Raw genomic sequence first — 27,968 nt, 5'->3', positions numbered from 1 at the left:
CAAAACTAGTTGATTAAAATACTCCAATGTACTTGATCTATAAAGGAAGTGAGTCTTAGACATTTCCCTAATGCTAATATAGTAGTATTGCACCTTGGGCCATCTTACAATTCAGAAGAGGGAGTTTGGTATACATGGCAATAATTTTCATTGATAGAAATCACCGTCTGCACATAAAATGTTAATTGAGGACACAGGGAACATCCATCTGGGAGGGCCAACCTGCCAAGAGTGATTCCTCCCACTCTGCTGTCTTTTGTTCCACATCTTATTTAGAGGGTTTTTGACACTTTTGTTATCAGTTCCTTTTTGTACTGGTGACACAACAGAAGCATAAGACACAGAATTTGTCTTCAAGTGAAGCTTTCTTTGTTCCATCATCTTAAAAGTAAATTAATTTTCTTATTCTCATTCCCAAGTTCAACTTTACGTTCTGTTCTTGTGTTTGTTTTCATTTCTTTGGTGGTCCTGGGTGTTGAATCCAGTGCCTCCCACGTGCTCTAGCACTGAGCTGCACCCCTCCCACCCGCATCAGCTTTGCATTGTAGATCAATATTATAGATGTGTTTATAAGGGGAGTCTTGTTCTTATGTAGGGGGTTATTTAGGGGCTCATGTTTGACTTTCTGCAGGAAGCTCTGTCATTCATCTGGGATGAAACATAGAGGAATTGGCACACAGAAGTAGAAGGGCATGGCACCCCCTAGCGCTTCCCTGTGATAGTATCATGCCCTGGGAGGTTGCATTGAGGACTGGTACATGGCTCTTTGTCCTCAGAGAACTCATGTCCTGTAGGAAAACAAAATCTAGAGACAAGTACATATATTGAGCAGTGTTGTAAACTGAAAAATGCATCTGTTTTCCCGGTGGGAATGTGGCAGAGGGAAGCTTTCCTATGGCCAGGAAGGTGCCAGGAAAGCTGGAAGTGGTGGTGTACTCCTATAATTCCAGCACTCTGGGAAGCTGAGATGGGAGGATCGCAAGATTGAGCCCATCCTAGGCAACTTGGTGTCTCATAAGAAGAACTAGGATTGTAGTTCAGTGTAAGGACCTGGGTTCAATTCCTAGTGGAAGAAAGAAAGGAGTGGGGAGAAGAGGGAGGGTGGACAGATAGATTAAGAGTGCCAGGAAAAGCTTTATCAAGAAAAAAGGTCTTGATCTGGGTTCTACGTGGTAAAAAGATATTTCTAGGTGGAAATGAGACGAGGGTAATGGCATGAAATGCAGCCTTGGCTAGAGTCCATCAAGCTGTGGTTGTTAAGTCCATTAACTTCTGAAAGGCTTTAAATGCCAGAGAAGGAGTTTCTTCCTTGATAATAAAGGTAAATCTTAAAGGTCTTTTAAGCCAGGAAAAAGGAATGGGAGATGGGTGAGTGATCTATTCAGTTTCCTTTTCCGGTAGTCTCCTGGGGAAGATCTTCAGGAATCTGTTTCCAAAATCTCAGGACCTAGTGATTAATATGAGAAGTTGGGATAATATCTTACAGAAAATGAATGATGGCAGGATTTATTGAATAAAGACGGTACATTGGAGGTGGCATAAAGTAAAGCCATGGTGAGTGAGGGCAGAAAGTGGAAACAGATATTAAAGTTAAAAGTGGCCTGTGAGATTTACATGCTAGAAGAAACTTACAGAAGAAAAGTTTGGAAAATTTAGCATTCCATTCCAATTAAACTGCTTAAATATGAAAGCACTAAATGGGGGATTTCATAATTGCATTATGTACCAATTTTTTTAAAAAATCTTAGAACTTTTCATCGTATCTGAATTATTTTCAGTGTCTATTTTTAAATGTTCACAAGGGTACTAAATTTTTTTAAACTGCCAGTGTTAGAAAATATTTAACTTAAATTTTTTTTTTACTACAAAGCTATAAAACAAAAAATGTCCTAGAGCAAGCAGGAAGGCATCTCAAGAATCATCTTATCCAGCCCATCATTTTATGGCCCAGAGAGAATAGTAAGTGCCTATTACAGAGTTAAGAGTAACTCGTCCATGATTAGAATATCGTGTTTTTTTATTCTATCAGATATTTTTTCCTACACACTGTTGCTAAAACAAATAACATCTAGATCATAGCTCCCTAAAACAGCCATTTTATTCATCTGCATTGCAACTTACTTTAGATTGTAAGAGGTGAGAAAAAAAGAGTGGTAATTTTAGAATGTCACCCTAGAAACATAGGAGAAAGGAGCTGTTCCACACAGACATTCCCCTGTAGAAAGTCCTCCAGTCCTCTAGTTCTGTCACGTTCTGGAAATTGTTTTAGGAAATTACGTTGCATGATTTCTTTCAAAGATAGCTGAGATAATAAAAGTGGAGAGAACAGAAAGCTCAAAAATAGCTGTTACAAGCAGAAATATCATGGGATTGAGGGTTTCAGTAGTGCCATAACCCATTACTGTACTTATCAGAGTTTCTCCCAGTGCCTCATGGACCCCAAACGCGTCTTTGTTGAGTAGTGAGTCTGTGAGTGAATGAAGTTGCTTGCTTTCCTGCAGTTTAACCTGGGTATTGAAGCATTCTTTCTAAATAATGAGCTCAGGAAAGGAAAGCTTTTGTTATAATGGATTACTCACTGTAAACTTCATTCTTACTAGGTTGGAACAACACATGTGCTTCTGTGGCACATCCCCTAGAGGTTGTTGAAATTACTTGTGTTATTTAGATGTCAACCGGGTCCTTGTTCTCCAGCTTCTGCACCATACTGGTTTGCCCCCTAATGTACTTACACTTTCTGGATTGTTCCCACTGCCCAGGGACCAGTCCCCCTTGAGCCCATACTTTTCCTATGAAGCAACGTAATTTAGCTATCATCTTTCCTTTTTAAGCCTGTGTGCAGTCTCTCCACCTCTACTCCAAGGATTCAACTGCTCATTTCTTGTGAAAATGTACCTTGCTTTCCCTAATAGGAATTACGGTTATTCTATTTTTATTCATTTCTTTTCTTTTAAACTTATTGTAACTAATAGTGTTCTAAAATTTCAATATGATATCATGATACAATTTAAATATTAATATTTCCAACCCCTGAGGATTAATTTACGTAGGTAATACAACAAAATTCTAGTGCTCATCCCTTTGACATGAAGGTGTTGAATTTGAAGGAATTGAAGGAATTGAATTGTGTATTCAATTTACTTAACTTGTTTACTTTTGCAAGTTGGTTATAGCTCATCTATTCCTGCTGTCTCCCTTCCTCCCTTCATTTTGAGCCAGGCCTAGATAAAACTGAGAGGAAGCAGGGTTTGCTTTCCACATCTCCTGCCAGCCTTCTTGAGCCCTGCTTCTCTGATTTCTCAGTTCCTTCCAGAAAAGCACCTCTGCCCTTCCCTGTGTTGAGCTTCTCTGCATCTTCAGTCCTGCCCTGACTTGTAGCAGTGCCCTGAACCTTTCCTGGAGCAGGCTTTCCTCTCTTCCCTTTGTCCCTGAAACCACTTGTTCTTTATTAGTGTAATCCTCAGCTGTAAGATATTCTTCATTTCCAGCACTTGAGATTTCAGCTTTCTTTGGGGCAATCATTTATGGAGTGTCTCTGCTAAGCATGTTTGATTATTCTTCCTTCTGTGCTCACCTGGGTATCCAGGTGAGTGGCCAGAAGCCTCATGGCATCTGTAAAGCTCCCCGTATGTCTATCAGAGAGGCAGGAGGACCAGCCTGGCAATGCCTGACTTGCTTTAAAACTCTTTTAACAGAACTGTCTTAGATTCCACTTCTCCCTGGGGGCTACCTGCTACATTACTGAATGCATTAGCTTACTCACTCCTAGTCCTGCTGAATCTGCTCATCCCAAATGCAGCTGTTCCTGTCACTGCTGCTTTTATGTTCTGAATCAGATTTCAGCATTCAGGCAGATCACTAATATGCATTTATTATTTCCCATTTCCTTTTTGACAATTCAGGACACATTTTGTAGATATCCAGTAGACTTGTGCTAAGATAATGTTATTACTTTACATGTGAATTTTGTTCAGAAATTTCAAAATTTTTAAAAATTTAATTAGATTATATCTTCCAGCCCCTAAATTCTTATAGGATGGACAGTATAGAACTTATTGACAAACAGTTTTTGAGAATGAATCTGCAGCTGAGAAATTTTGAAGTGCTTACCCAGTGTCCTAGATCTAGTTAGCACTCTGCTGATTACACACCTGTCACCAAGTAGACTTGAGATGCAGATTCTGGCCTGAATCATTCATATTTAAATTCCTATTTAGACATTTTGTATTTTGTGCTCTTAGATCTGCAGAGTCAACTTTTATCTGCATGGAGTTATGTAATTGTGGTGATCAATTTATATAGTCCTGCTAAATTTTCTCAGATTTTAGCTTGCAAGCATATTGGGATAGGCTGTGTTCTACAAGAGAACCATTTTGTGTTATGTTATCTGGGCACTGTGTCTGGAGGCATTTTTTTCAGTGAGCATACCCAAGTAAATTGCATTTGACAGAAGTTTTAGAAACGTTGGTGATTTTTCATTTTCAGAAATATTTATGTTTTTAATGTTATCATTTTAAAAGTATATAAATTGGTTTATGTAAAACATAGTCACTCTGCTGAAGTGAACTGCGTGGAAGCAGGAGAGGAACAGGCTCTATCTGTAAGTCCCTGGTTTCTTTTCTTCTTGTCTTCCACCTCAACCCACAGATACTATCTTAGCTCCATTTTCACATGCGCTGCATAATCATCGCAGAGTGGATTCTAAGCTCTATCATGAATATGTGTTGTTTTCTCTCAATTTCTTACATTTTTAGTCCCACTTCACCTACAGAAATGTTTTACTCTTTGCCTTTTCTTGAGTCCAAATAATCTCCCTGACAATCAACACCTAAATTCTGTTTTTGGCTTTAAACTATAAAAACACGAAATTAACATATCTAGTAAATTTCACACTCTTCCAGAGCAGATTGGTATAAATTGTCTAGCACATAATCAGCCAGAGCAATATACATCTTCTATTCTGTGGAAATTTAGGACTTTTACTCACTTAAGACAAGTATTGTAAGGCCTTTTGTTTCTCTGTTTATACAATGGTATTTTTAGAGCTTTGCTGTTACCTGCATTGCTACCTAATTTATTATTTCTTGTAAAATTTTTATTTCAAAGTTCTTGAGGCTCAAACACTCAATTTATTCCCATTAAAATAAAATATTACTTATAAGTGTTCATTATCACTTGTACTATAGATTTACTAGAAAAACTACCAATTACCAGTTTTTATTGATTACTTACCATTAATGCATTAGAATGATTAATTAAGTATAATATAATATGGTGTTAGCAGATGTTTTAGTCTGTTTCTGCTGCTATAACAGAATCCTGTAGACTGGAGACTTTATACAACAGAAGTTTACATGACTTATGGTTCTACAGGCTAGAGAGCCCACGACCATGGTGCCAGACATAGGCCTTGTCCTATGTCATAACTGAATGGTGAACAAGAATACACAAGACAAAAATAGGAAATTGGGCTGAATTCACCGAGGAACCCACATTCTTGATAACTAACCTACTCCTATAGTAATGACTTGATCTATCTATTCATGAGAGTAGATTCTTCATGGCCTAATTACCTTTTAAGGCTCTAATTCTTCATACTGCTTCAATAGCAGCTAAATTTGAACATGTTTTGGAGAGTACCTTTAAACCACAGAGACAAAATTGCTTATTTCTTGAAGAAATATAGACTCGACTAGAATAAAAAGTCCAGTGTATCTCTAGTAGGAAGGGTAAATGCTATTTGGTGAAACTTGTTTCAGTTACTATATATATACTTTCGTTTTATGTAAAGTTATATTTTGTGTCATAGTGCAACTTTTTTAATGTAGGTGGCAGTCAGAAGAGGTTTAAAAGTCATATAAGCATTAAGAACGGTAGAAATGTTCTCCTGACTCACAGGCTTAAGAACTTCAGGATTATCTTGATATTACCCCAGAAATCTATGAGGAGAGTTAAGCATTAAATATGTTTAACAGAAATTGATATACAAACAATAGTATGGAAAATGTATACCAGACAAGTCTACAAGATAAAATCAAGGAGGCATCTAAATAATATTAGATTTTAAACCCTAAAACTGGTCCTGGGATGCCTCATAAGTTCTAAGTTCTTTGTTCACTTTTTCAAGGATAATAACTATCCACCTAGAGATAATCACAGAGACCTCTATGCTTGAAACCGTGATGGCTGCCACCAAAGTGTCTTCCAGTGGAGATTCACATTGGGAAGGCAGTGACACCACTTTCCCACTCCACCCAATCAGGTTCCTTGGCATTTGCAGAGTCTCCAGGAATCCACTGATCTAGAGGAGGAGTTACATGAGAACAGTTGCCTGGCTTTGGCCTTTCACACATGCCTACTGTTTGGAAAGTATCTCCACAAGACCCTCACTCATTCAGCTAAGCGACTTAGTGAATGAGTCTTTCTCCTTTCCCAACTGATTCTTTCACAAAAGCTACCTTCACAGTTTTACTTTAACTTTTATAAGTCTTATACTTACTAAGTTTGTTAGATGATGTAGTTTTGTTCCTTTTCCTTCTCCCAAAATTGCCTTTCTTTAATTTCTATCCATAACTGAATCTCTATCCTCGAGTATTCTTCTTCTTTTTAAATTTTATTTTAAAGAGAATAAACAGAAGAAAACCAATCTTAAAAAGCCAATATAAGGGGCTGGGGATTTAGCTCAGCGGCATAAGCACCTGCCTTGCAAGCAGGCGGTTGTGAGTTCAATCCCCGATACTGATTAAAAAAAAAAAAAAAAACCAGTGAAGTGCTACAGGACTTCAAAACATTACAAAATCAATAATAGTTATGATAATGCCTTTTGATGTCTTCAAAATAGCTACAGATAACTTTGGACATAGTAAAAATCAAACAGAACAGAATAGAAGCAATAAAAACAAGACAATGAATGCAATAAAGGACTTCAAAACAAGCCAATAGTAAATCCAAAATTGCTACCATGATATGTCTTGCTGTCTTTGAAATAGTCACTCCTGCCATCATATTTAGCATAATCAAACAAAACAAAAGAAAAGAAAATCCAATCCAACAAAACTATGGAAATGATACAGGACATAAAAACAAAATCATAGGGAATCAACAGTGGCCAAAACCCTCAGAAGGAGATCTCCCCTAGATCCCACACTGCATACCACTCACTATTCTTTGCACCTATGATCAGACCACTGGCCCTAGACCTGCAGTGTCAGTGAAACACCAAAGCACCACAGGCATCCAATTGCATTTCACCTCTATAGCGTCATCATAGCCTGTGTTTCTGTGGGTAAGCCAGTTGCTTATGTGGGGCAAGGGGTTGGTACTTCTTGTTTGCCAGCCTGCACACCGGAAGGGGCTGGGGTCTGGCTGTTCCCAGTACAGTGGTGGTCTGCGCATGGTACTGGTTCCCAGACTGGGCTTGCTTCCTGGTGTGGCCTTGTTCTCTCTCCTGCCAGTCTGCAAATGGCGGGCTGGGGATTTAGCTCAGCAGCATAAGCACCTGCCTTGCAAGTGTGCAGTCGTGAATTCTATCCCTGGTACTGATAAAAAAGAAAAAAGAATGGCTTACACTTTAGTTGAGAATGGTGGCTCATGCCTGTAATCCCAGCATTCAGGAGGCTGAGGCAGGAGGATTGTTGTGAGTTCGAGACCAGCCTAGGCTACAAAGTGAGCTCAAGGCCAGCCTGAACTGCATGGCGAGACTCTGTCTCAAAAAGACAAAAAAAAAAAAAGAACAGTCTGCAAATGGTGCTGACTGAAGAGGATAGGCTTGGATATGGCTGTTCCCAGTCTGGTGGCAACTCACTCATGGCACTGGTTCCCAGACTGGGCTTGCTTCCTGCTATAAGCATTCCTCTTTTTAAAAGTTATTTTGTATACTTTTTCTTTTTGCTCTTGCCCCTCCAAAAGTTGTCGAGAACTATTTTATAATCATTTAAAAATGTCTCTGTGACACGAGAGAACCGAACAGTCATTCTTTTTTCCTTGAAGGTAATGTGTTGATATGTTGATACCTTTTTATAAAGAGACTCATTGCCTTGGAGAGTGATTCCTGATAGCTTAATGTAAAAGGGTAAGCTGGAGTATTTCTGTGATTCCTTTACAGCTATGTTTTGATTATGCAGTATCATCAACTAACACACTTAATGACTTCCTTATTTAATGGATGTGTTTTGTCATTTAGAAAACAACAACTGGCCACGGAGTATCACCGGAAACAGGTTCTTCGACACTACTTTGCAGAATGGCAGCATTGGCATTGCACACAGGTCCTAAACAGAGAACTGGCTCTAGCAAAGGAAGAAACCAGGAAGAAAATAGATGATCTGTTGAGGGCAGCATCTCTAGGGAAACTCAGTGCGAATGGGTCACCAGGCATCAGTCAGCTTGAGGCCACAGCCCCAGTGGCCTCACCAGTGAAAACTGGAAAGGTACATTGTTTTTCTTTCATGTGGTCTTTCTGCTTATTAAACACTTGTACGTGAGCCCTGCACTTTTCTAGCCTGGGATGTATCAGCTGTGGTCATACTGCCTTCCAGGGCTGTCCAGAGGTTATGCCTACTACCATACACAAATTTTCCCTCCGGGCAATATTTATTTTCTTGAACTGGATCTTTTTAAATAATCACATCTCAAGTTTGGGAGAATTGGAAGTTGGTAAGGGCATAATGTAAAAAGGGAATTCATAAAATCCAAGCAAAAGACTGCTTTAGGAAGTGATAGAGCACTATTTACTACTTTTAAATTCCTTTTATTTGATCTTCACATATTTTATTTCCTTTCTAAATGAGTTTGTAATTTGTAAAAGGAGGATTTAAAATTTTTTATTTTTATAATAAGAGAAGCCATACATAAAATTGTAGCAATTTGATAGAAGAAAATCACAGAGAAAAAGGAAAAGAATCTATAGTTCCATCGTCATCTAATAACATAGAAGTATAGCTAGCTAGTTTTTTCTCTGTTCACATATCTATACATCAGTCTTTGTTAATATTTTATTAGTGTTTAAATTTCCTTCTTCCAAGTCTTGAAGAAATCTAGTCTGCCATAATTCAGGAAACAGAAGGCTATTTTTTTGTTGTTATTGTAATACTATTGCAATTATTTTGTTTTCCTAAAACATTTTTTTCATTTTCAAAATATATTAGAATGAAACATGAAGTACATACTATTATGTATGCTTCAGCAATAGTAGTAGTTCTCAACTGAAAATATACCTCAGAATTAAACCTACTAAACAAAAACTTCGGATATGGAACACCTATACATTTTTTTAAAGTTTTCTAGCTGAACCTGTTATCTGCCCTTAGTTTAAGGACTCCCATTCAATAGCATCATTTTACAATGGCTACCTGACATTCTACAGTGAACCATAGGCTAGAATCTGCTTAACTGATCTGTTGCTGAAATTTAAGCTGCTTCCTGAGTGCCACTATTTTTAACAGTGCTTCAGTGAGTATCTTAATAGCTAAATCTTTGCATATTTCTGTGATGCTGTACTTGGATAAATATTTCAAAATAGAATACATATTCTATTTTCATCTTTTATTTTGGTTATGGGGGTCGAACTCATGACCTTGTACTTGCCAAGCAGGTGCTTATGCCATTGAGCTAAATCCTTGGCCCTATTTTCATCTTATTGATGCCTCATTTTTTTCATTTCTTTGATTACAAACAAGGTTAGACATTTTTATAATGGATATGCATAGATGAATCTAGAATAGTAACTTGTGTCTTTATGCTCTTTGTCCAATCTTTTCTTTGAAAACATTCTTTTTTTCCTTATTTATAGGAGCTCTGTATATTTTAAGGCTGTTGATGTTTTTATTAGTATATATGTTACAAACATTTTTCCCATTTTGTCATTTGTTTCTTTTATTTAGGTGTGATGTTTGGTGCTACAAGCAGTTGTTAATCTTTCATGAAGTCAGTCCTATCAGATTTTTTTTTTCTTCATTGTTCTTGTCTGGTTTAGGAAGGCTTTGGAGGAAGATCTTCCTTCCCCTTCCCCTTCATCTAGTGAAATAAACTGAGCACTGGTGGTTTGCAACCTTACTTTTTATGCTGATTACTACTAGCATATGGGCTGGTTTTAATTTAAGGTTAGTCTCCCAGCAAAGAGGAATCATGTGGATGATTATTGGTATTTAATGTTTTAGCCCCTTCCTTTAGGATGGCAGTTTATCTACCTTGTATTAGTTAGATAATTTTGTCTCCATTGAGTACAGGAGAGACTTCTATCTAAAGAAGTAGCTGTGTGGAACCTTTTTCCTTACAAAGTTCCACTGTTATTATTTTGAGAAAAGTCATTAGAAAATACCTTTTAACCTGTGAAAAGCAGAAAAGTATCTCTCTCTCTCTCTCTAGCTATCTATCTATACGTGTGTGTGTGTGTCTGTGTGTATGTATATGTTTAAGAAAGTGTCTTTCTATATAATTTTTAAGAAAAAAAGACTTAAGAAATCTTAGACTTAAAAAAAAAGTTGTTAGGATTAAAGTCTCCAAATCTCTGAAATCAAAAAGATTTTATCAAAAAGGATAATATTATCCAAAACTAAAAACATAAAGCAAATGAAAACAGAACACTACAATAGACTCAGTAGGTTACTAAATAAATTAAGTCTTTTCTGGACTGTAGAGTAAAACATGAAAGATGAAAATATAAAATTTCTAGTTAGATGCTCATTAATTATGCAATCATAGGACTCCATGTACCAAGAACACACATACTGTTTCTTGAAATTTTAAAAAATTACCAGTTAGCTAATAGGTGGTTTTCCCTAATTAGGCCGGGCTGTTCATTCCTTTTCTGTTATGTACAATCTGTACCATTAAGGTTTTCTTTCCTGCTCTTATTTTTACCTTAAAAAGTTACCATAATCTAAAAGAAATCTGATTGCTGAACTCAAGGCTTTTACACAGTCTCGCTGTGTTAATAACATGTCATTACCACAGAATTTAAAAGAGCCTAAGACATATACCCTGCTTGATACCAAATTACATAAGCAATAAATGTCCATTGACATTTCTGAAATAAAAGGTTATTTTAAAAAGTTTTTAACATGTCATAGTTTCATATATCACACAGCTAAATCTGCGGAAAGCATTTCCATCATCAGAAAAAATATTTTTGAGTTCCTGAGGATGGCACTTTGTTAAAGCTAAAAGCTTCTGGTATAGATGGCTCGTAGTATTTTCCTCATTGCAAAATGGCATGATCAATAGCTGATCGACTCTAGATCAGAGAACCAAACCACACTAGATGATTTAACTTGACATTATTTTGGCCAGGATAAATTTTGCTAAAATAAGTTATGCTTGTTTCTTTCCCCTCTGTTTAGAATTTGTAATCAAGGGTGATCGCTCAGTCTATTAAATGAAATATAGTAAAGCCTTGAAAACTGTAAGTCATATACTAACACAAAATGTGTAAATAATAATAATTTTATTACATAGATATTTGCCTAGTAATTCTGGGCTTCCAAATACTTCTCACAAATAATTTAGCAATAGCATGAGACCAGACATTAAACTGAACCTTGATGCTGAAATAAATACATATGTTGTACAATCATAAAGAAGTAATTTAATGTTCTAGTTGCAAGAGAGAAATTGAAAGAGCAGAGATACTATTGACTTGTAAATATATTCTTTAGTTTCCAGACACTGAAAAGGAATATGTTCTTTGCCACAAAAGTTTTAAATTTCTGCAAAATTCCAAGTCGTCTCTTACATGTTAAAATTCTCATAATGTATATCTGGAATGCATATCCAAATTAGAAATTTAAAAGACAGCATTCTTCCTGTTGCAAATGTCTTGGCCCTGGACAAGCTGTAGGCACTTCCCACCCACTTCTCATGGTGAGCTGCATTGCACATTTTAAGAGTGACTCACAGAGCAAGACTGGTGGCCTCTGGGACAAGTGGAAGAGGAGCACAGGCTACTCTGGCTGAGGTGCGCTGCAGCTGTGTCATTGAGCAAAGCAGTGCTGACTCATGAGCGCTGATGTTTTCAATGGCCTGGTCCTTTACATCATCGAGCTGTAGCAGGTTCCTTCTCTTTCAGGCAGCTGTTGTACCCTCTTTGGGGGAAAAGAAGTCTTCGAAGAATGGTGGTTGTATGCTAAGAGCTACCCCAAGAGAAACCACAAAGGATAATTTGCGGGATACACTTCAGAGAAATGTCCCTCGGAACACCCCTGACAGTGGGCGGCACCAGGCCCTAGATGCGGAGCTCTGTCAGCAGTCCTGCAGCGACCAGCAGCTGGGAGCCACCAGCCAGAAAGCAGAACCTGCTTGCCTAGGGCATTTCCACAGCCGCCATGTCTTTCAACAACAGCTGATTGAGAAGCAGAAGAGGAAACTTCAGGAACAACAGAAAACCATTCTTGAGCTGAAGGAACACCAGCGCCTTGCGGAGGCTCGGTGGGCAGCTGAGCGCTCCGCGGCCCTCATGGAAGCACAGAAGTGCCTTTGGGCAAATCCCACTGCAGCAGAGGAACCAAAAGGAACCTGCCAGACGCTCCTCAAGTATGTCTGTTGCATCAGTATGCTCTTTGCACTTGTCTCACAGGCCTTTGTTTCTGTGGTATCGGGAATCAAAAAATCCCCAGACCATTTTTTAAGACGGGGCCTGAACTTGCCTAGGTTAGACCCAAACTTGTAATTTGCCTGTTTCCGCATCCCTCAGTACTGGAATTACAGCCATGTGTCACTGTGCCCAGTTGTTACCAAAGTTTTCACTTTGAGATAAAGGAACTGCTGGACTTCTGTGCCCTGCTTTTAAACTCTGCGATCTTTGCTTTTCTTTTGTTGTGCATTCTTAAATGAAGTCTCATGTATTGTGACTTGCACATGACAGTTATAAATAGGTACTTCTGGCAACTGGCCACTGGAAGGAGTCAGTTACACAGTTAGCATTTAGGTCATGGTTCCCTTTGCTGGAAGAGTTCTGTAACTATACAGTAGAAGAGAAAGGTACCTGATCCAACTGGATTTGGGTCTCTGATTACGTTTAATGCTGAGAAGCCTGGACTGGTGACACGAAGTGCACATGGAGTGACCCCTGAGGTTGCTAAGCTTAAATTAAACCTCTCCGAGCCTGGAATTAAAAGCCCAGATTTGTCAAAAAATCATTTTAAATGATTTTAGATATGCCTGAGACACACTCCCTGTGAAAAAGGATAAGAATTTATGCTGCATATTGTTTTAAAGTACTAGGAGTCAGAATCCCCAACTTTCATTATAGACTCAGAGCCAATCACGCAGCCTTTCCAAACCTCATTAGACCAGTTCATAGGTTGACTGTAATAATACATAGCCATTTCAGAGTGGAAGGGTTAATTAAACCTTAGTTAATAAAAGGATTTGAATTCCTTATGTAAAAAGGCTTTGACGGAAAATGACTATTGGTCTGAATTTTTTTTCCTTTCCTTTTTTTTTTTTCTTTCTTTTTTCTCTCCTAGTTCATCTGTTACTTCTCCTAGGACCAGAAACAATACAAGCAACTCTCAAAATTCTCTTTCTGGACCCAGAAGGAAACCAAAGCCGCTGATGGCACCCCATCCTGTGCTGAAAGGCAGGGCTGTCTTGATGGCGCTTTCTTCTCTCCGGGAGTAGAGTAGGGCTGGGACTGAGTCCTGGCAGCTCTTGGGCTTGAGACTCAGGTAGAATGGGAAGAACAGAGTATACTGCTCCTTTTTTTCCTGTCTCTTTTGCCAGCCTTTCTGGCCTTCGCAGCTGATACAGACACACACACAAATTTCACAAATTGTTAAAAGGTGTTTCCTTTTGCTATAATGTGGTATTTGGGTTGGGAAAATCATACAAATAAGAAAACTGTAACTAGGCACTAGACTAATACACTGACCTAGCCTATACACTGATGTTTTGTACTTGTTAATGCTAAAAATGATCAATTGTTGCAATCCAACTCAAGTTGTTATATCATTTTATATTGGTGTGCCTTGATGATAAGGTTTTAGTAATGAAATACATAAATCAGCTTAATGAGCATAGAAGTCCTCATTTTAACCCTAAGCAACACTGGGGAGGAGAGCATTCCTTAGAACTCACATGGTGACCCTGCTAATTGTTTTTACCATATATGTAGTCACTCATTGTACCTGTTTATAAGGTGGTCAGCACTTTAACAATTACACTGTGGCTTTTAAATCTGATATTTTGTGCTAAGATTGATGGCCGAACAAAAAGACGTATCATCTGAAGGACACTGTGCTCCCGTCAGTTCCTATTAAGGAGGAAATTGGCAGTCTGCGCTGATTGTCTCCCAGGACAGTAGTTTGTGCTACGGTTGCCTACCACTACAGCTGATCCGAAATGCCCTGTTCACTGCAATAATTTTTTGAAAATTGTTGTTTGAGCAAGGAGTTAGCTATTTTCGAATCCTAGTCTACTTTTCAAGTAGTCTTTAATGATTCAATCTGGAAAAGATGAGGAAAGGGCATATTACTGGAGACTCTGCTTCTCAGGGCTCTCTTGCTTTAATCCTCTAGTCTATTTCTGTTTCTTAAGGACAGTCTCACTCCTGCCATCTGTGGCACCACCGTTGTTCTGTGTAGCAAAACAGACACTTAGTATCTGTACAAAATAACTCGATGAGTTTCGTTTATTAATTCTTAAAACTTGGACTTAAATTCTCTTCTCTGTAACATGGCCCAAGGAACTGAAAGTAACTGTTGGCTGGCTTAGGTGATCAGAACTTGGTCCTCCTCCCACCCATGCCCCCCTTCCTGTGAAAGCCCTGCCTGATTACAGAGTCATATTATCAGACCATCTTGCACATTTGTTTCTTTTGGATCGATATTTAATAGACTGTCAAGAACAAGAGTCTGACACTCAAATTCATTCTGATGCCAGTTCTTCAAATGCCTGGTACAATTCCATTTCCTGCCCATCTGGATACCCAGGTCTTAAAACTCTATTAAAATGTATTCATCATGACCCCAAACTTCAGTTTGTTTGTTGTTATCGGATATACAGATATATGATAGTGACTGAAGATAAAATGGAGTGTAAGGAATGATTCCATTTTCAAAGTATTTATTAGATATAGTGATTTTCTGTATTCATGAAAGGTACAATTAAAATTTTCATTTCTGAGTTTCATATAATAAGGCTGTCATCCAGCTGTAGTATCTTACTTAAACTAGTAAAGAGTTTTTCTAATAAAAATATAAGCAAAGTAGTCTACAAATTGTTCATCATCACTGCAGATAAGATTATAGATCTTTAACTTGTAGAATGTTTATCTTTTTTTGAAAACATAATTTATAAGAAAACCCTGTCAGTAACCCTACATGTTTCAGTGAGATAGAGACCTTTCTTCTGTTACTATTTTTTAGCCATGGAAGAGAGAGCAATTCAACGAGCTGAACGTAGGCGGATCTTGGCAGAAAAGAAGAAAAAACAAGAAGAGGAGAAATTGGTAATAAATTCAGAATACAAACTGAGGCAGTGAGAAGGATTTGTCTAGATCTTTATTTATAAAAGATGAAACCTCCTTGTTTAAGGCTCCTGAAACTGTCAAATTAGACCAATTTTGGAAATGGCCTATGGCCTAAACCCTGGAATTTTGTGACAGTTTCAGAAAAATCAGGGGAAGGGAGGAATTAACACATTACTATAGGAAAAAAAAATATTAGAGAAGTTATCCAATCTAAAAAACTAGAACGGTCACACATAATCAAGTTAGAGGGTTATATAGATAAATATGTGACTTAGGGGTTTACAGAAGACAATAGCTACCTTCCAAAGTTTTGACCTAGACTATCAGAAGGAAATTTTGCATCTATTAGGAAAAAATGAATAATTCTAGCAGTTTGAGGGAAAGAATTGATGAAATTAAAGGAAACTTTTTCTTTCATTGAATTAGTACTTCATAGGAAAAAGGAAGAACTAAAATATAATCATTTTATGATGAGTAGTATTTGTATTATCTTTTGGGAAAGATTTTTGTTTTTGAGACACGGTCTGACTCTGTAGTTTAGGCTTGTTCTGAACTCACTATGAAGCCCAGGCTGGCTTTGAATGCGTGGCAATCCTCCTACCTTAGGCTCCCAAGTGCGGGCTGGCATTACAGGCACATAGCACTGCACCCGACTGGCGAAATTTTTAAGTTATGCAACTGATGCATGTTAGTTGGGTTAACTGAAAAGTTAACTCATCACAAAGTGCAGACTTGCTCCAAACACGGGGTAGGCACTCTGGTAGATTCTCAATTTGCCTTAACACGGAAGATACTACAACCTGAAGATTGAGGGCTTTGATTCTTCTCCATTCTCATCTCAATTAGGCCCAGTTAAAAGCTCTAGAAGAAGAGCAGCAGAAGAGAGAGGAAGAAGAAAAGGAGGCTCAGCTTGAGAAAAAACGGGAGGAGAGGAGACTGAAGAAAATGGTTGGTACTGTCTGTGGTCTGGCGCTTGCCTTTAAACCCTGCTGTGTGTGATCGTATACCGTTGTCTGCCTTTCCCACTCCGGAACTTCGGCCTGGAATAGTCTTCTCTCTCTTCCACCTTCTTTTCTCCATCTTATTTAGTGAAAATCTACACATTCTTGAGAACAAGAATGTGGCGTAAACAGTGGTTTCTTCAGATTAGCCTTTCCTGCTCTGCCCACCCCAAAGTTGGGCTCAGTCCCTCTCCTCTGGTGTCTTCCCTTCAGTGCCCTGCTCGTGCTTCTGCTGCTGTGTCTGTTTTATTCACCCCTCCATCTCCATGAGAGTAAAGGAAGCAGTCTGGTGCGGCTCACTGTTGCAATGGCTAGCAGTATTCCCAGAGTCCAGCAGGTGCTCAGCAAATATACATTAAACAGCGAGTAAGTGAGCAAACAAGTGGACAAAAGCACACAGAAGAAATAAGAGATGTTCTTTCTTTCAATTGTTTTCCCCGTTCTAGTTGGGAAAATATGGCAGAAACCACATAGTAGAGTGTTTGCTGTCATGTGCTACACTGAACAGAAGAGATCAAGAAATCATGGAAGGCAGATCCAAGATTTTGGAGAAATTAGAAACAGTTTCTTCCTTTTCTAAGACCACCTAAGAAATTATTTTAAATACTCGTTTCTTCCTTAATAACTATGGTGAGGAAAGCCAATGCAGCGATGTGCACCTGTAATCCCAGCCTGTTGGAGGCTGTGGCAAGGGGGTTGCTGCAAACTAGAAGACATCCTCGGTTGCATAATGAGTTGATGGCTAGCCTAAACTACATGGTGAGAGCTTGTCTCAAGAAACCAAAAAACCAAGCAAATCAAACCAAACAAAAACAAACTACGGTGAGAGAGAGTATTCAATAGCATTTGTGTAATCCTGGTGGTTCCTGAGCTCGCTGAGATGTTTTGGGAAAGTGTAAGTTCTGAAATTAAAGAGTTTTAGAAAATGCAGATTAAGGGAAAGTTTTAAGTTTCTTTGTTCATTGATTTCTCAGGACTTTTAACATCCTACCAGATATTATGAGTCTCCAAAAGAAGGGCAGTGTGCCCAGTGATAACGTGTCTGACTATAGAGCTCCCAGTAACATGTCTCAGAACAACTTGGGGTCATACTGCTAAGCAATGAGATCATTTTTGAAATATACAATATAATTTTTTTCTCATATCTGTTCTTATAAAAAATTTGAGAAATACAAAAAAGATAGAAAAAAATCTCTGAATTCAGCATTAAGATTTAACTGCTCTTAAGTGTCTTAGTATCTCTGCTTCTGGGCTTATGTGCATCTCTCATTTCGTAGGTTGTTAATTATGTCTATGTAAGTATAGATAGTTTTTAAGCTTTTAAAATTTAAGAGTTTCTCATGAGTCATTCAGATTTTGTCAAGGCATTTTAATTTATAAGTAGAATGTCATTTTTTAAAAAGTAAAATTTATTTTAGAATAATTTAGATTTATAAAACATTTATAAAGGCAGTACAGACAATTCCTATATACCCCTCACTATTTGCCCCCCTAATCTTACTGCCTTTTATCACCTGGGTACATTCATTAAAACTAAAGAATCAACATTAATGCTCTGCTGTTTAGCTGGAGTCATCATTTGGATTTCACCAGTTTTCCCATTAATTTTTAAGATCTAGTCATGGAACTATATTCCACGTAGCTATCATATCTCGTCACTGTTTTCCTATCTGTGACAGTTTCTCATTGTCTGTTCTTATCATGGCTTTTTTTAAAAAATATTTTCACAATTTTGAGGAACGCTGGTCAGGTACTGTGTAGAATGTCCCTTGATTTGTGTTTGTCTCTTTTTCTTATAATTATTCTAAGGTAGTGTGGTTTTTATGAAAGAATGACAGCAAGGTGAGCTGCCGTCCAAATCGTATCATAGCAGGTTACATGATAGCATGATGACTCATCTCCGGTGATGTTAACCTTGACCGCTTGGGTTAGGCAGTGCTTGACAAATTTTTCCACTGTGAACTTACTGTTTTCCCTTTGCATACTCTGTCCTTTGGGAGCCATTCATTAAGTGCAATGTATTCTCAAGGTAGGAAAAAAGGAAAATTAATCTCCATGTGTGAAAGGGAGAAATATCTACATATATTATCTAGAATTTTTCTATCAGGAAGATTTGTTTCCCTACTTTACTTATTTATATAAGTATATATACGCATGAATTCACATATATTTATTTTATACTTTGAATGATAAAAATACTGTTAATTATTTTGTTGCTCAAATTGTTCTGACTTGGCAGCTTTGGGAGCTCTGTTCGGTTCACTTCCATGTTGGTCTGACATGGCTGTATCGTTCTGTATTGTTTCTGGTGCTGTAAATTTTTTATTTCACTGCCCCAGCCATAAAATCAGCCATTTCTCCAGGGCACCTTAGTTCTAAACAGAGTTTAGAAAACAAGATCTGGGCGATGAGGATACTAATTGCTACTAAAATGTTGCTGATTCTAGGATCTCAACAGGTGCAGATAGGTAATTTACAAATACACACATGCATGTATACAATCATGTATACACACCTGACTGTAACCATCGATCTGTCCATGGATGGACATGGATAGTTTTATAGGGCTGTGGAAAGCTGAACCTGAGCTCACACTGGTATCTTCAGCTGTAATCCGCGGGTCCCTGCTTGTTTATTTGCAGATTCCCTCTCTGACCCTGTGAAACGAGGCCCCTACAGTCTGTCACCTCCTTACTTATTTGTTCAGTTCCGGTACAGCTCTAAAGCAGTTTCAGAACTATCTCATATTTCCACCAGAAAAAATATGCTGATTAAAGTTTAGTGCTTATATTCCGTTATTTTATAGTTTTAATCTTACCATTTCTGTTAGAACTCAGTGTTCCAAAGTTACTGAGGTCAGCTCCTATTGTTCTTTATTCTCTAGAGTGCAGTTATATAATGTTTTAAAAATATACTCATTTGTCATAGGGTACATAGTGTGTTAGAATCCTTGATATCCTGCTTGATTTTGTAATTGTTTCTCTAGTCTACCTTAAGTGATGTGCAGCGCTGCTGAGAGTTACGCATCTGCCACCCAGTATATTATACAAAGCAGTGCCTTCAAAATAAAAGTTCCCGTGCACATTCCTTTTGCAATGAACCAATTTCCCCAACCTCTAGCCCTTAGTAAACACTGATTTGTTTTCCCTATTTTTTTTATCTTTTCTAATGTCATATGAATGGACTCATACAAAAAATGATTTTTTTTGCTTAGTAAAATGAATGTATGATTAATCCATGTTGTTATATAACTTAAAATCTCTGTTGTTTTTATTGCCAAATAGTATTCCAATGGAATTTTATCTGAATATGTCAGAATTATCTATTGCTCTATTGATATTGTATCCAGTTTTTATTCTGAACACAACTTCTAGAAACATCATATACTATGTGATTGGTGGGTAGTGTGGTAAGTTTATGTTTAAATTTCTAGGTAACCAGTTTTTAGTAATTCTGAACACAACTGCTAGAAACATCACATACTATGTGGTAGGTAATGTGGTAAGTGTAAGTTTAAATTTATAGGTAACTGCTCAATTCTCTTCGAGTGAATGTACCATTTTGTATTCCCACTAAACATGAATGAGAATTCCTTTGTTTTATATCCTCCTCAGCATTTATTATTGTTAGGGTTTTGGGGTTTTGTACATTCTAATCTGTGTGTAATGATATCTCGTAGTGTTAGTTTGTATTTCCCTAACAAATATAATATTAGGCATCTTCTTGCATGTTTTTTTGTCTTCTATATAGCTTCTGGGGTGAACTACCTATTCATATCTATTTTTAATTGAGTTGTTTACTTATTGTTGGATTTTAAGAATTTTTTACAGTGATAATCAGTTCACAAACTTAATTCTTTCCATGATTTTTGCATCAGATTTGTAATCAGAATCATGAAAAGAATTAAGTTCATGAACAAAAGTACCACTGCATTTTCTAGACATTTTCTAAATATTTACATATTATTTTAATATTAATGTTTTAATAAAATATAAAATATTTTACATATTAATACTTTCCATATTTTGTAAATACTTTCTCCCAGTCAAAGCTTTTATTGTAATTCACCTAACAATGTCTTACACAAGAAGGTGTTTAATTTTGATAAATTTATCAATTTTTATTTCATGGGTAGTATTTTCAGTGTTGTATGCAAAATCTAATCACTAAATCCAGTGTCAGTCAGCTTTTGTACTGTATTTTCTTCAAGCAGTTTTCTAGTTTTAAACTTGACATTTAGGTATGTGGTTTATGTGGAGTTAATTCTTGTTTAAGGCTTGAAGTATGTGTAAAGTTCATTTTTTTAATATTGAAAGCCAGGTTTTCCAGTATCATTTGTTAGAAACTTTATCTTTTCTACACTTAATTATTGTTATACTTTGGTCAAAGCTTAGGTATATAAGTCAGTACTTTATTTGTATGAGTCTATTTCTGGGCTGTCTGCTCTTACTGATTTTTGTGTCTATTCATTTGCCAGCTCTAAAATGCCTTTGGTTGTTGTGAGTTTATAGCCAATGTAAATTTTCCCATTCTGTTCTTTTTGAGACTATTTTGGCTATTCTGTTTCTTTTGCCTTTCTGTGTACCTTTTAACCTAACCCTTGTAGACTAATGTTGATGTATGCAAAGAAAATTTTAGTAGGATTTTCATTGGCATTGTGTTAAATCTGTCCATCAAATTAGGAAGAACTGAAACCTTAGCAACATTGAATCTTTTTGTTGTTACTGTTTTTGTTTGTTTGTTTGTTTTTTGAGAAAAGTATCACTGTGCAGTTTAGGCTGGCTTTGAACTCACTGTATATCCCAGACTGGCCTAGAACTTGTGGCAGTTCTTCTGACTCTACCTCCTGAGTGCTAGGATTACAGATGTGTGCCGGCACACGCAGCCAACATTGAGTCTTTAGTTCATGAACATAGTATATATCTGTCTACTTATTTATTATACATCTTGATTGAGGTATATTTGGCAAATTAAAATGGTACTTATTTAAGTTTTGCAGTATGAAGCTTTAATATGTATCCTGTGGGAGAATTATACCATACTAATTAACATATCACCTTACATGTTTATGTGTGTGGTGAAAATACTCAAGGTTTATTCGCAGAATAAATTTCAAGTATGCAATACATTGTTTGGAGTTGTTGTTGTTGAGGCAGAATCTCACTGTGTATTTCAATATTTCAGTATGGTTTTGAGCTCATTATGTATCCCAAGCTCATCTTAAACTCAGCAATCCTGCTTCAGCCACCAGAGTGCTGGGATTATAGGCACATGCACCACACCTAGATGTGTAATATGTTACTAATAATAAAGTCACCACCACACTGTTAGGTCTCTAAGACTTATGCATCTTGTAACTAAAAGTTCTTACCCTGTGACTAATATCTCCCCACTTCCCCTGTCCTGTAACTCCTGGTAACCATCTTTCTATTACCTTTCTATGAGCTTGACTGTTATATTCCATATGTGAGAAACATCAGTTGTCTTTGTCTGTCTGTGTTTGACTTATTTAGCATTATGCCTCGTAGATTTATACATGTGTTTTGCAAGTGGCAGGATTTCCTTTTTAAGTCTGGACAAAATTCTTTCGTACGCGCGCGTACGTGCGTGCGTGCGTGCGTGCGTGCGTGTGTGTGTGTGTGTGTGTCCCCAGGTTTTCTTTATCCATTTACTTGATTCATCCACCAATAGATGCTTAGGTTGCTTCTATATTTGACTGTTGTGAATAATGCTGCAATGAATAGGGAGTGCACATACTTTTAAGATAGTGATTTTATTTCCCTTGAATATATACCAAGAAATAGAATTTCTGGATTACACAGTAGTTTCTATTTCTAATATTTTGTTGAACCTCTGTGCTTCTTTCACTTATTTATTTTTGTTTCTGTTGCCTGGGAGGTTGGTGCTATAGCCAAAACAACATTGCCAAAACAGTGCAGCTTTCCCCACTTCTTCTAGAATTTTTGTATATCAGTTCTTTTGATTTTTTTTCTTTTCCTTTTTTTTTTTTTTTTTTTTTTTTTTTTTTTTTTTTTTGGTACAGGGATTAAACTCACGACTGCAGGCTTGCAAGGCAGGCGCTTATGCCGCTGAGCTAACTCCCTTATACATCAGGTCTTACACTTAAGTCTTTAACCCATTTTGAGTGGATTTTTTTAATGAATGGTGTAAGATAAGGATAAAATTGCAATTTTTTAAAGAGCAGAATATATTAAGAGAAAGAAAGCTTCTGTCAGAGAGAAGCAAAGGGGGTCCTGAGTGGGTTACCAAAGACTGTCTTTTCTAGGGACTTTTATGGAGTAAAACCATGAGGTGAGATGGTTCTAATAAGGGGAAAAATGGGAACTCTCAAGGCAGAGGGGCACGAGGTGGGACAGAACTATGGCCATCCAATAAGATTAATTGTTCAGGTAAAGCCCATTAAATCAGGGACAAATGGGGAGGTGAGTAGAGCAGCAAGCCAGCTTCTTACAAAGCGGTGACTTCCTGTAGGGGGTTGGGATTTTGGCTCCTGGCTTCTTCAAGGTGATACATAACCTATTTAGAATATCAGTCTCTGATGTTTATAGTTAGGGTGTGGTTGCATTTGTTTTGCCTTTCGTCTTGAGATCTGGCCACCGTCTGGACACCCGGTCACAAGACATCTGGTCCTCTGTGCCAGCCCCCTCAAGAGCCTGGTCCTGTCTGACTGCCTATAATATTTCTGTCTAACTCAGCTGCCTGTAACATTCCCCACTCTGGAGAAGTAACCCAAACTGCTGTGAGTAATGGGCGAGGACCTATCTGACTTCTTAAGGCTGAAGGGGTGGTATTTTTATTGAATGGCAGTCAAGGATACTCTGCAGAGGTTCTAACTAATGGCCCTCACTAGAAACCAGGCATTTTTAAGTTGGATAGGCATACAGCTTTAAGTCTCGCGTCATGATTACTTAGGGCTTGTCTGTCAAGATGACAGGCAGAGATTGCAGTCTAGCCAGAGTGAGGCACCATTTATTGAAAAGAAAAGAGCTTTTCTCCATTGTATACTCTTGACATCTTGGTTTGGTTTGGTTCGGTTCGGTTCGCTTTGCTTTGGAGACAGGGGAGTCTTCTTGTGTAGGCCAGGCTAGCACTGAACTTGCTTTACAGCCCAGCTAAACCTTTAACGCACAATCTTCCTGCCTGGCCTCTCAAATGTTAGAATTAGAGGTGTTTGCCCCCATGCCCAGCCTCTTTGTTGATTAACTGACCACACATGATTGAGTTTATTTCAGTGATTTGTATTTCATTCCGTTGGCCTCTGTGTCTTTTTTAATGCTGGTACCATGCAGTTTTGATTACTATACATTTCTAATATAATCACAAAATTTGAAATCAGGAAATGTGATACCTCAGCTTTGTTCTTCTTACTCAAGATGGTGTTAGTTACTTAGGGTCTTTTGTGGTTCCGTATACATTTTAGTATTATTTTATTTCTGTGGAAAATGCCATTGGAATTTTGATGGAGGTTGCATTGAATCTATGAATAACTTTGTGTGTTATGAACATTTTGATGATGTTGATTCTTCAATCTATAAACACAACATGTCCTTCCATTTATCTGTGTTTTCTTCAGTTTCTTCTATCAGTGCTTCATAGATTTCAATGTTCTGATCTTTTACTCCTTTGGTCAAATTTATCTATCAAAATCTTATCTTCTTTTTGATCGTGTTGTAAACGGGATTTTATTTTTATTTCTTTTTCCCATAGCGTGCTTTTGGTGTATAAAAACTTAACTGACTTTTGTATATTGATTTTTGTATTCTGTAGTTGTTTAGAAATTATTTATTATAGCTGATTTTTTGGTAGACTATTTCCTTTTTTGTTTGTTTTGTTTTGTTTTTTGTGGCAGAAGCATTACCTTGCACTAGCCAGGCAGGCGCTGCACTGAGTCACGTCCCAGCCCCTGGTGGACGGTGTAGAATTTCCAATTTGTAAAATTCTTGCCATCTCAAACAGGAATGTTACTTTGCCCTTTCCAATTTCAGTAATTTTTGTCTTTTTCTTGCCTACTTTCTCTGGCTAAAATGACTTGTACTATGTTGAATAGAAATTGCAAGAATGAGCCAGTCATGGTGGCACACAGCTGTAATCGCGGTGTTCTCGAGGCTGAGACATAAGGATTACCACAAGTCTGAGACCAGCCTGGGCTATGTAGTGAGTTCAAAACCAACCCTTTTTCAAAATATTAAAAACATTAAGAATAAAAACTTAAAAAAAGAAGTAGCAAATGTAAGAATCTTTGTCTTATTCCTACTCTTTGATGAAAAGATTTTAGCTTTTTAATCGCTGAGCATGCAGAGTATTTCCTGTGGGTTTTCATGTGCGGCCTTTATTATATTGAAGTGTATTCCTTCTGTTCCCTAAATTATTGAGCGCTTTTGTCATGAAAGGATGTTGAGTTTTATCATATGATTTGTATGTCTGTTGAGATGATCATGTGATTTTTGTAGCCTTTATTATGTTAATATGCTATATAACGCAAGGAAATCCTTGCCTTATTTCCAAATTTAGGGATTTGCATATGTCAACATGCATATGTCTCTTTGCATTCCAAGGATTAATCCCACTTAATCATGATGTGTGATTTCTTTCATGTACTCTGGAATTTGGTATGATACTATTTTGTAGAAGACTTTTATATCTATGTCAACTGGAATATTGGCCTATAGTTTTATTTTCTCATAGAATTCTTGTCTGGCTTTGGTATCAGTGTAATACTGGCTTTAAAATGAATTTAGAAGTGCCTGTCCAGTTCAGTTTTTTGGAAATGTTTGAGAAGAACTGATATTAAGCTTAAATGTTGGGTAGAATTTGCCACTAATGCCATCAAGTCATGGGCTTTCCTGGGACGATTTTTCAAATTACTGCTTCAGTCTCCTTGTTATTTGTCTGATTTTCCTTGCTGATATCTGAGTGGCCTGGGCAGGGAAGAAAGAGTTGAATGCCAGGGCAGCGTCACAGCTGGATGCTCCTCACTGTGCTCTTAGTTTTCTGAGAACTGTGAAGCCTCTTGGCACTCAGCTGTTTACCTGCAGGAGGCATCCTCCAGGCAGAGTGAACCTGTTCTTACCTTTTTCAGTGTACCCTCCCAGCCACGCTACAGTGGAAGCCTCTGTGGCCATGTTACGGTTTTAAATTCCAGTTCCACCACCTTGCTGCCCTCCTAGTTAGCTCTGTAATTGGTTTTGTCACTGTTTGGATAATTGTCCACCCATCTCCTGCATATTTTATAGGTACACACCTACCTACTTCATTTTGGGTACCATTGTTTTTAAATTTCGTATTCCATTTTTTCATTGCTAATGTGTAGGAACAGAATTCATTTTTGTATTGACCATATATTGCAGCCTCACTAAACTAGTTCCGGGAATTTTTCTTTCTTCTTTCTTTGTTTTCTTTTCTTCTTCTTCTTCGTTTTTTTTTTTTTTTTGAGATTCTTTGGAATCATATGATATTAAGGCATTTTTAGGTTTTTTTTTTTTTAAATCTCTTTTCTTTCTCTTGCCTTATTCAGCTAGCCAAGACTTCCTGTAAGACTGAGTCAGAGTGTTGAGACAAGGAATCCTTGCCTTGGCAGGCATGGTGGCTCACACCTGTAATCCCAGCACTCAGGAAGCTGAGGCAAGAGGATCGTTGCAAGTTTGAGACCAGGGTGGGGCACAAAATGAGCTCCAAGCAAGCTCAAACTGCACATCGAGACCCGGCCTCAAAACAAAACAAAACAAAACACACACATATACACACACAAAAAATCCTTGCCTTATATCCAATCTTAGGGAGAAAGCATACATTCATCCTATCATTAAGTATGACATTATTGGTTTTTAGTGGGTGCCTTTTATTGAATAAAGAAACTTCCTTTTAGTCTTAGATTAATGATAGTCTTTATTATACATTTTATTGAAAGCTTTTTCTTTATTGATAAGATCATGCAGTTTTCTCCATTCGTCTATTAAGGTGATAAATCACATTGATTGGGGAGTTTGTGCATATGCATAACACATCTTAATTTTTTTTTCATCTCCTTGTCCTCTCTCTTCTCCGTCACTTAGTTCCTTTGATTTTCCTTCTTTTCTTTTCTTTTCAACTTTTGGAGACAGGATCTCACTATATAGTTCAGACTGGCCTTGAACTCACTATGTAGGCCAGGCTGGCCCTGAATTCAAGGCAGTAGTCCTGCCCTGGCCTCCTGGGCTCTGGGATTGCAGGTGCACATAGCCATGCCCAGCTTTTCCTTGATTTTCTAATGTAGGATCAGTCTTGCCTTCCTTAGTTGAACCTTTCTTGGACATGGTGTACTATCGTTTTATATATTGCTGAATTTGATTTGCTAATACTTTTGTTAAGAATATTGTATGTGAAAAAAATAAATAGAAAAAAGAATATTGTATATGTGCTCATAACAGATATCTATCTGTAGTTTCTTTTCTTACATTATGTTGGTCTCACAATATTAGGGTAATGTTTGCCTCCTAAAATAAGAAGTGTTTCCTTTTCTGTTTTCTGTTCCAAGATAATATTTGAGTGGGTATTATTTCTTTCTTAAATGTTTGGTAGAATTAGCTGATGAGATTGTCTGGGCCTGGAGTTTTCTTTCTTAGGAGATTTTTTAAAGACATATTTTACATGTTTACGACATATAAGCCGATTTGCGTTTTCTGTTTCTTCTTGCATGATGTAGGCAGTATGTATACTTCAAGTAAGTAGGGCATTTTACCTAAATGTTTGTATTTCTTGGAATAGAGTTGATAATTTTATTTTATAGCCCTTATAATACCTGTGAAATCACTATTATGTCCCCACTTTGAGTTATGAGATAGTAACCTGTGTGTGTCTTTTTTTTTTTTCTTTGACTTGCCTGGATATGTTTATCAATTTTATTTCTTAAAAAAAACTTTCAGTTTCATTGAGGTTTTTGTTGTTGTTATTGTTCTGCTGTTATTGTTTTTGTTTTCCTGTTTTCCACTTCATTTGTTTCTGCTCTAATTTTTGTCATTGTCTTTTTTCTGCTTTCAAGATTTTGTTCTTTCTCTAGTTTCCCAAATTTAGGTGGAAACCTAATTTTTGATTTCAGATCTTTCTCCTTTTTCTAGTACATGAATTATGCTATTAATTTTCCTCGGAGTACAGTTTTACTCACATTACATACATTTCATCTGTATTTAGTTAAAAATATGTTTAATTGCCCTTGAGACTTCTTTTTGATCCACTGGTTATTTAGAAATATATTCTTTAAATTTCAGTATTTGAGGATTTCCCAGATAACTTTCTGTTGAATTATGCTTTATCAGTTCAAGAATATACATTGTATGAAGCTTAAAAGGTTTGCTTTATGGCCTATGATATGGTCTATCTTGGTGAATGTTCCATATATACTTGAGAGGAATGCATATTATTATTATGCTGTTGTTGGTCTGCTTTATAAATATCAGTTGTCTTTTTTGTTGCTGAAACACAATACTCCCCACCCAGAACTTAAA

The 27,968-nt window shown here is 37.2% G+C and overlaps 1 protein-coding gene across 4 annotated transcripts in view; it reads left to right on the top strand.

Moving 5' to 3' along the window:
* The window catches only part of Ccdc191 (coiled-coil domain containing 191), an 89,678-nt gene that overhangs the window by 37,064 nt on the left and 24,646 nt on the right, over window positions 1-27,968 (top strand). For all 4 annotated transcript variants that reach the window (XM_063224994.1, XM_063224993.1, XM_013151838.3 and 1 more), the window contains 5 exons: window positions 8,183-8,429; window positions 12,065-12,528; window positions 13,464-13,576; window positions 15,363-15,445; window positions 16,313-16,414. In XM_063224994.1, the coding sequence (XP_063081064.1) occupies window positions 8,183-8,429; window positions 12,065-12,528; window positions 13,464-13,576; window positions 15,363-15,445; window positions 16,313-16,414 (1,009 nt within the window). The remainder of the gene's footprint in view (window positions 1-8,182; window positions 8,430-12,064; window positions 12,529-13,463; window positions 13,577-15,362; window positions 15,446-16,312; window positions 16,415-27,968) is intronic.

This window comes from Cavia porcellus, unplaced genomic scaffold, assembly GCF_034190915.1.
Source record: "Cavia porcellus strain 051 isolate PalLab524CR breed Dunkin Hartley unplaced genomic scaffold, mCavPor4.1 scaffold_15, whole genome shotgun sequence".
In the NCBI taxonomy this organism is placed as follows: domain Eukaryota; kingdom Metazoa; phylum Chordata; class Mammalia; order Rodentia; family Caviidae; genus Cavia; species Cavia porcellus.
This window is presented reverse-complemented; position numbering and strand designations above follow the sequence as displayed.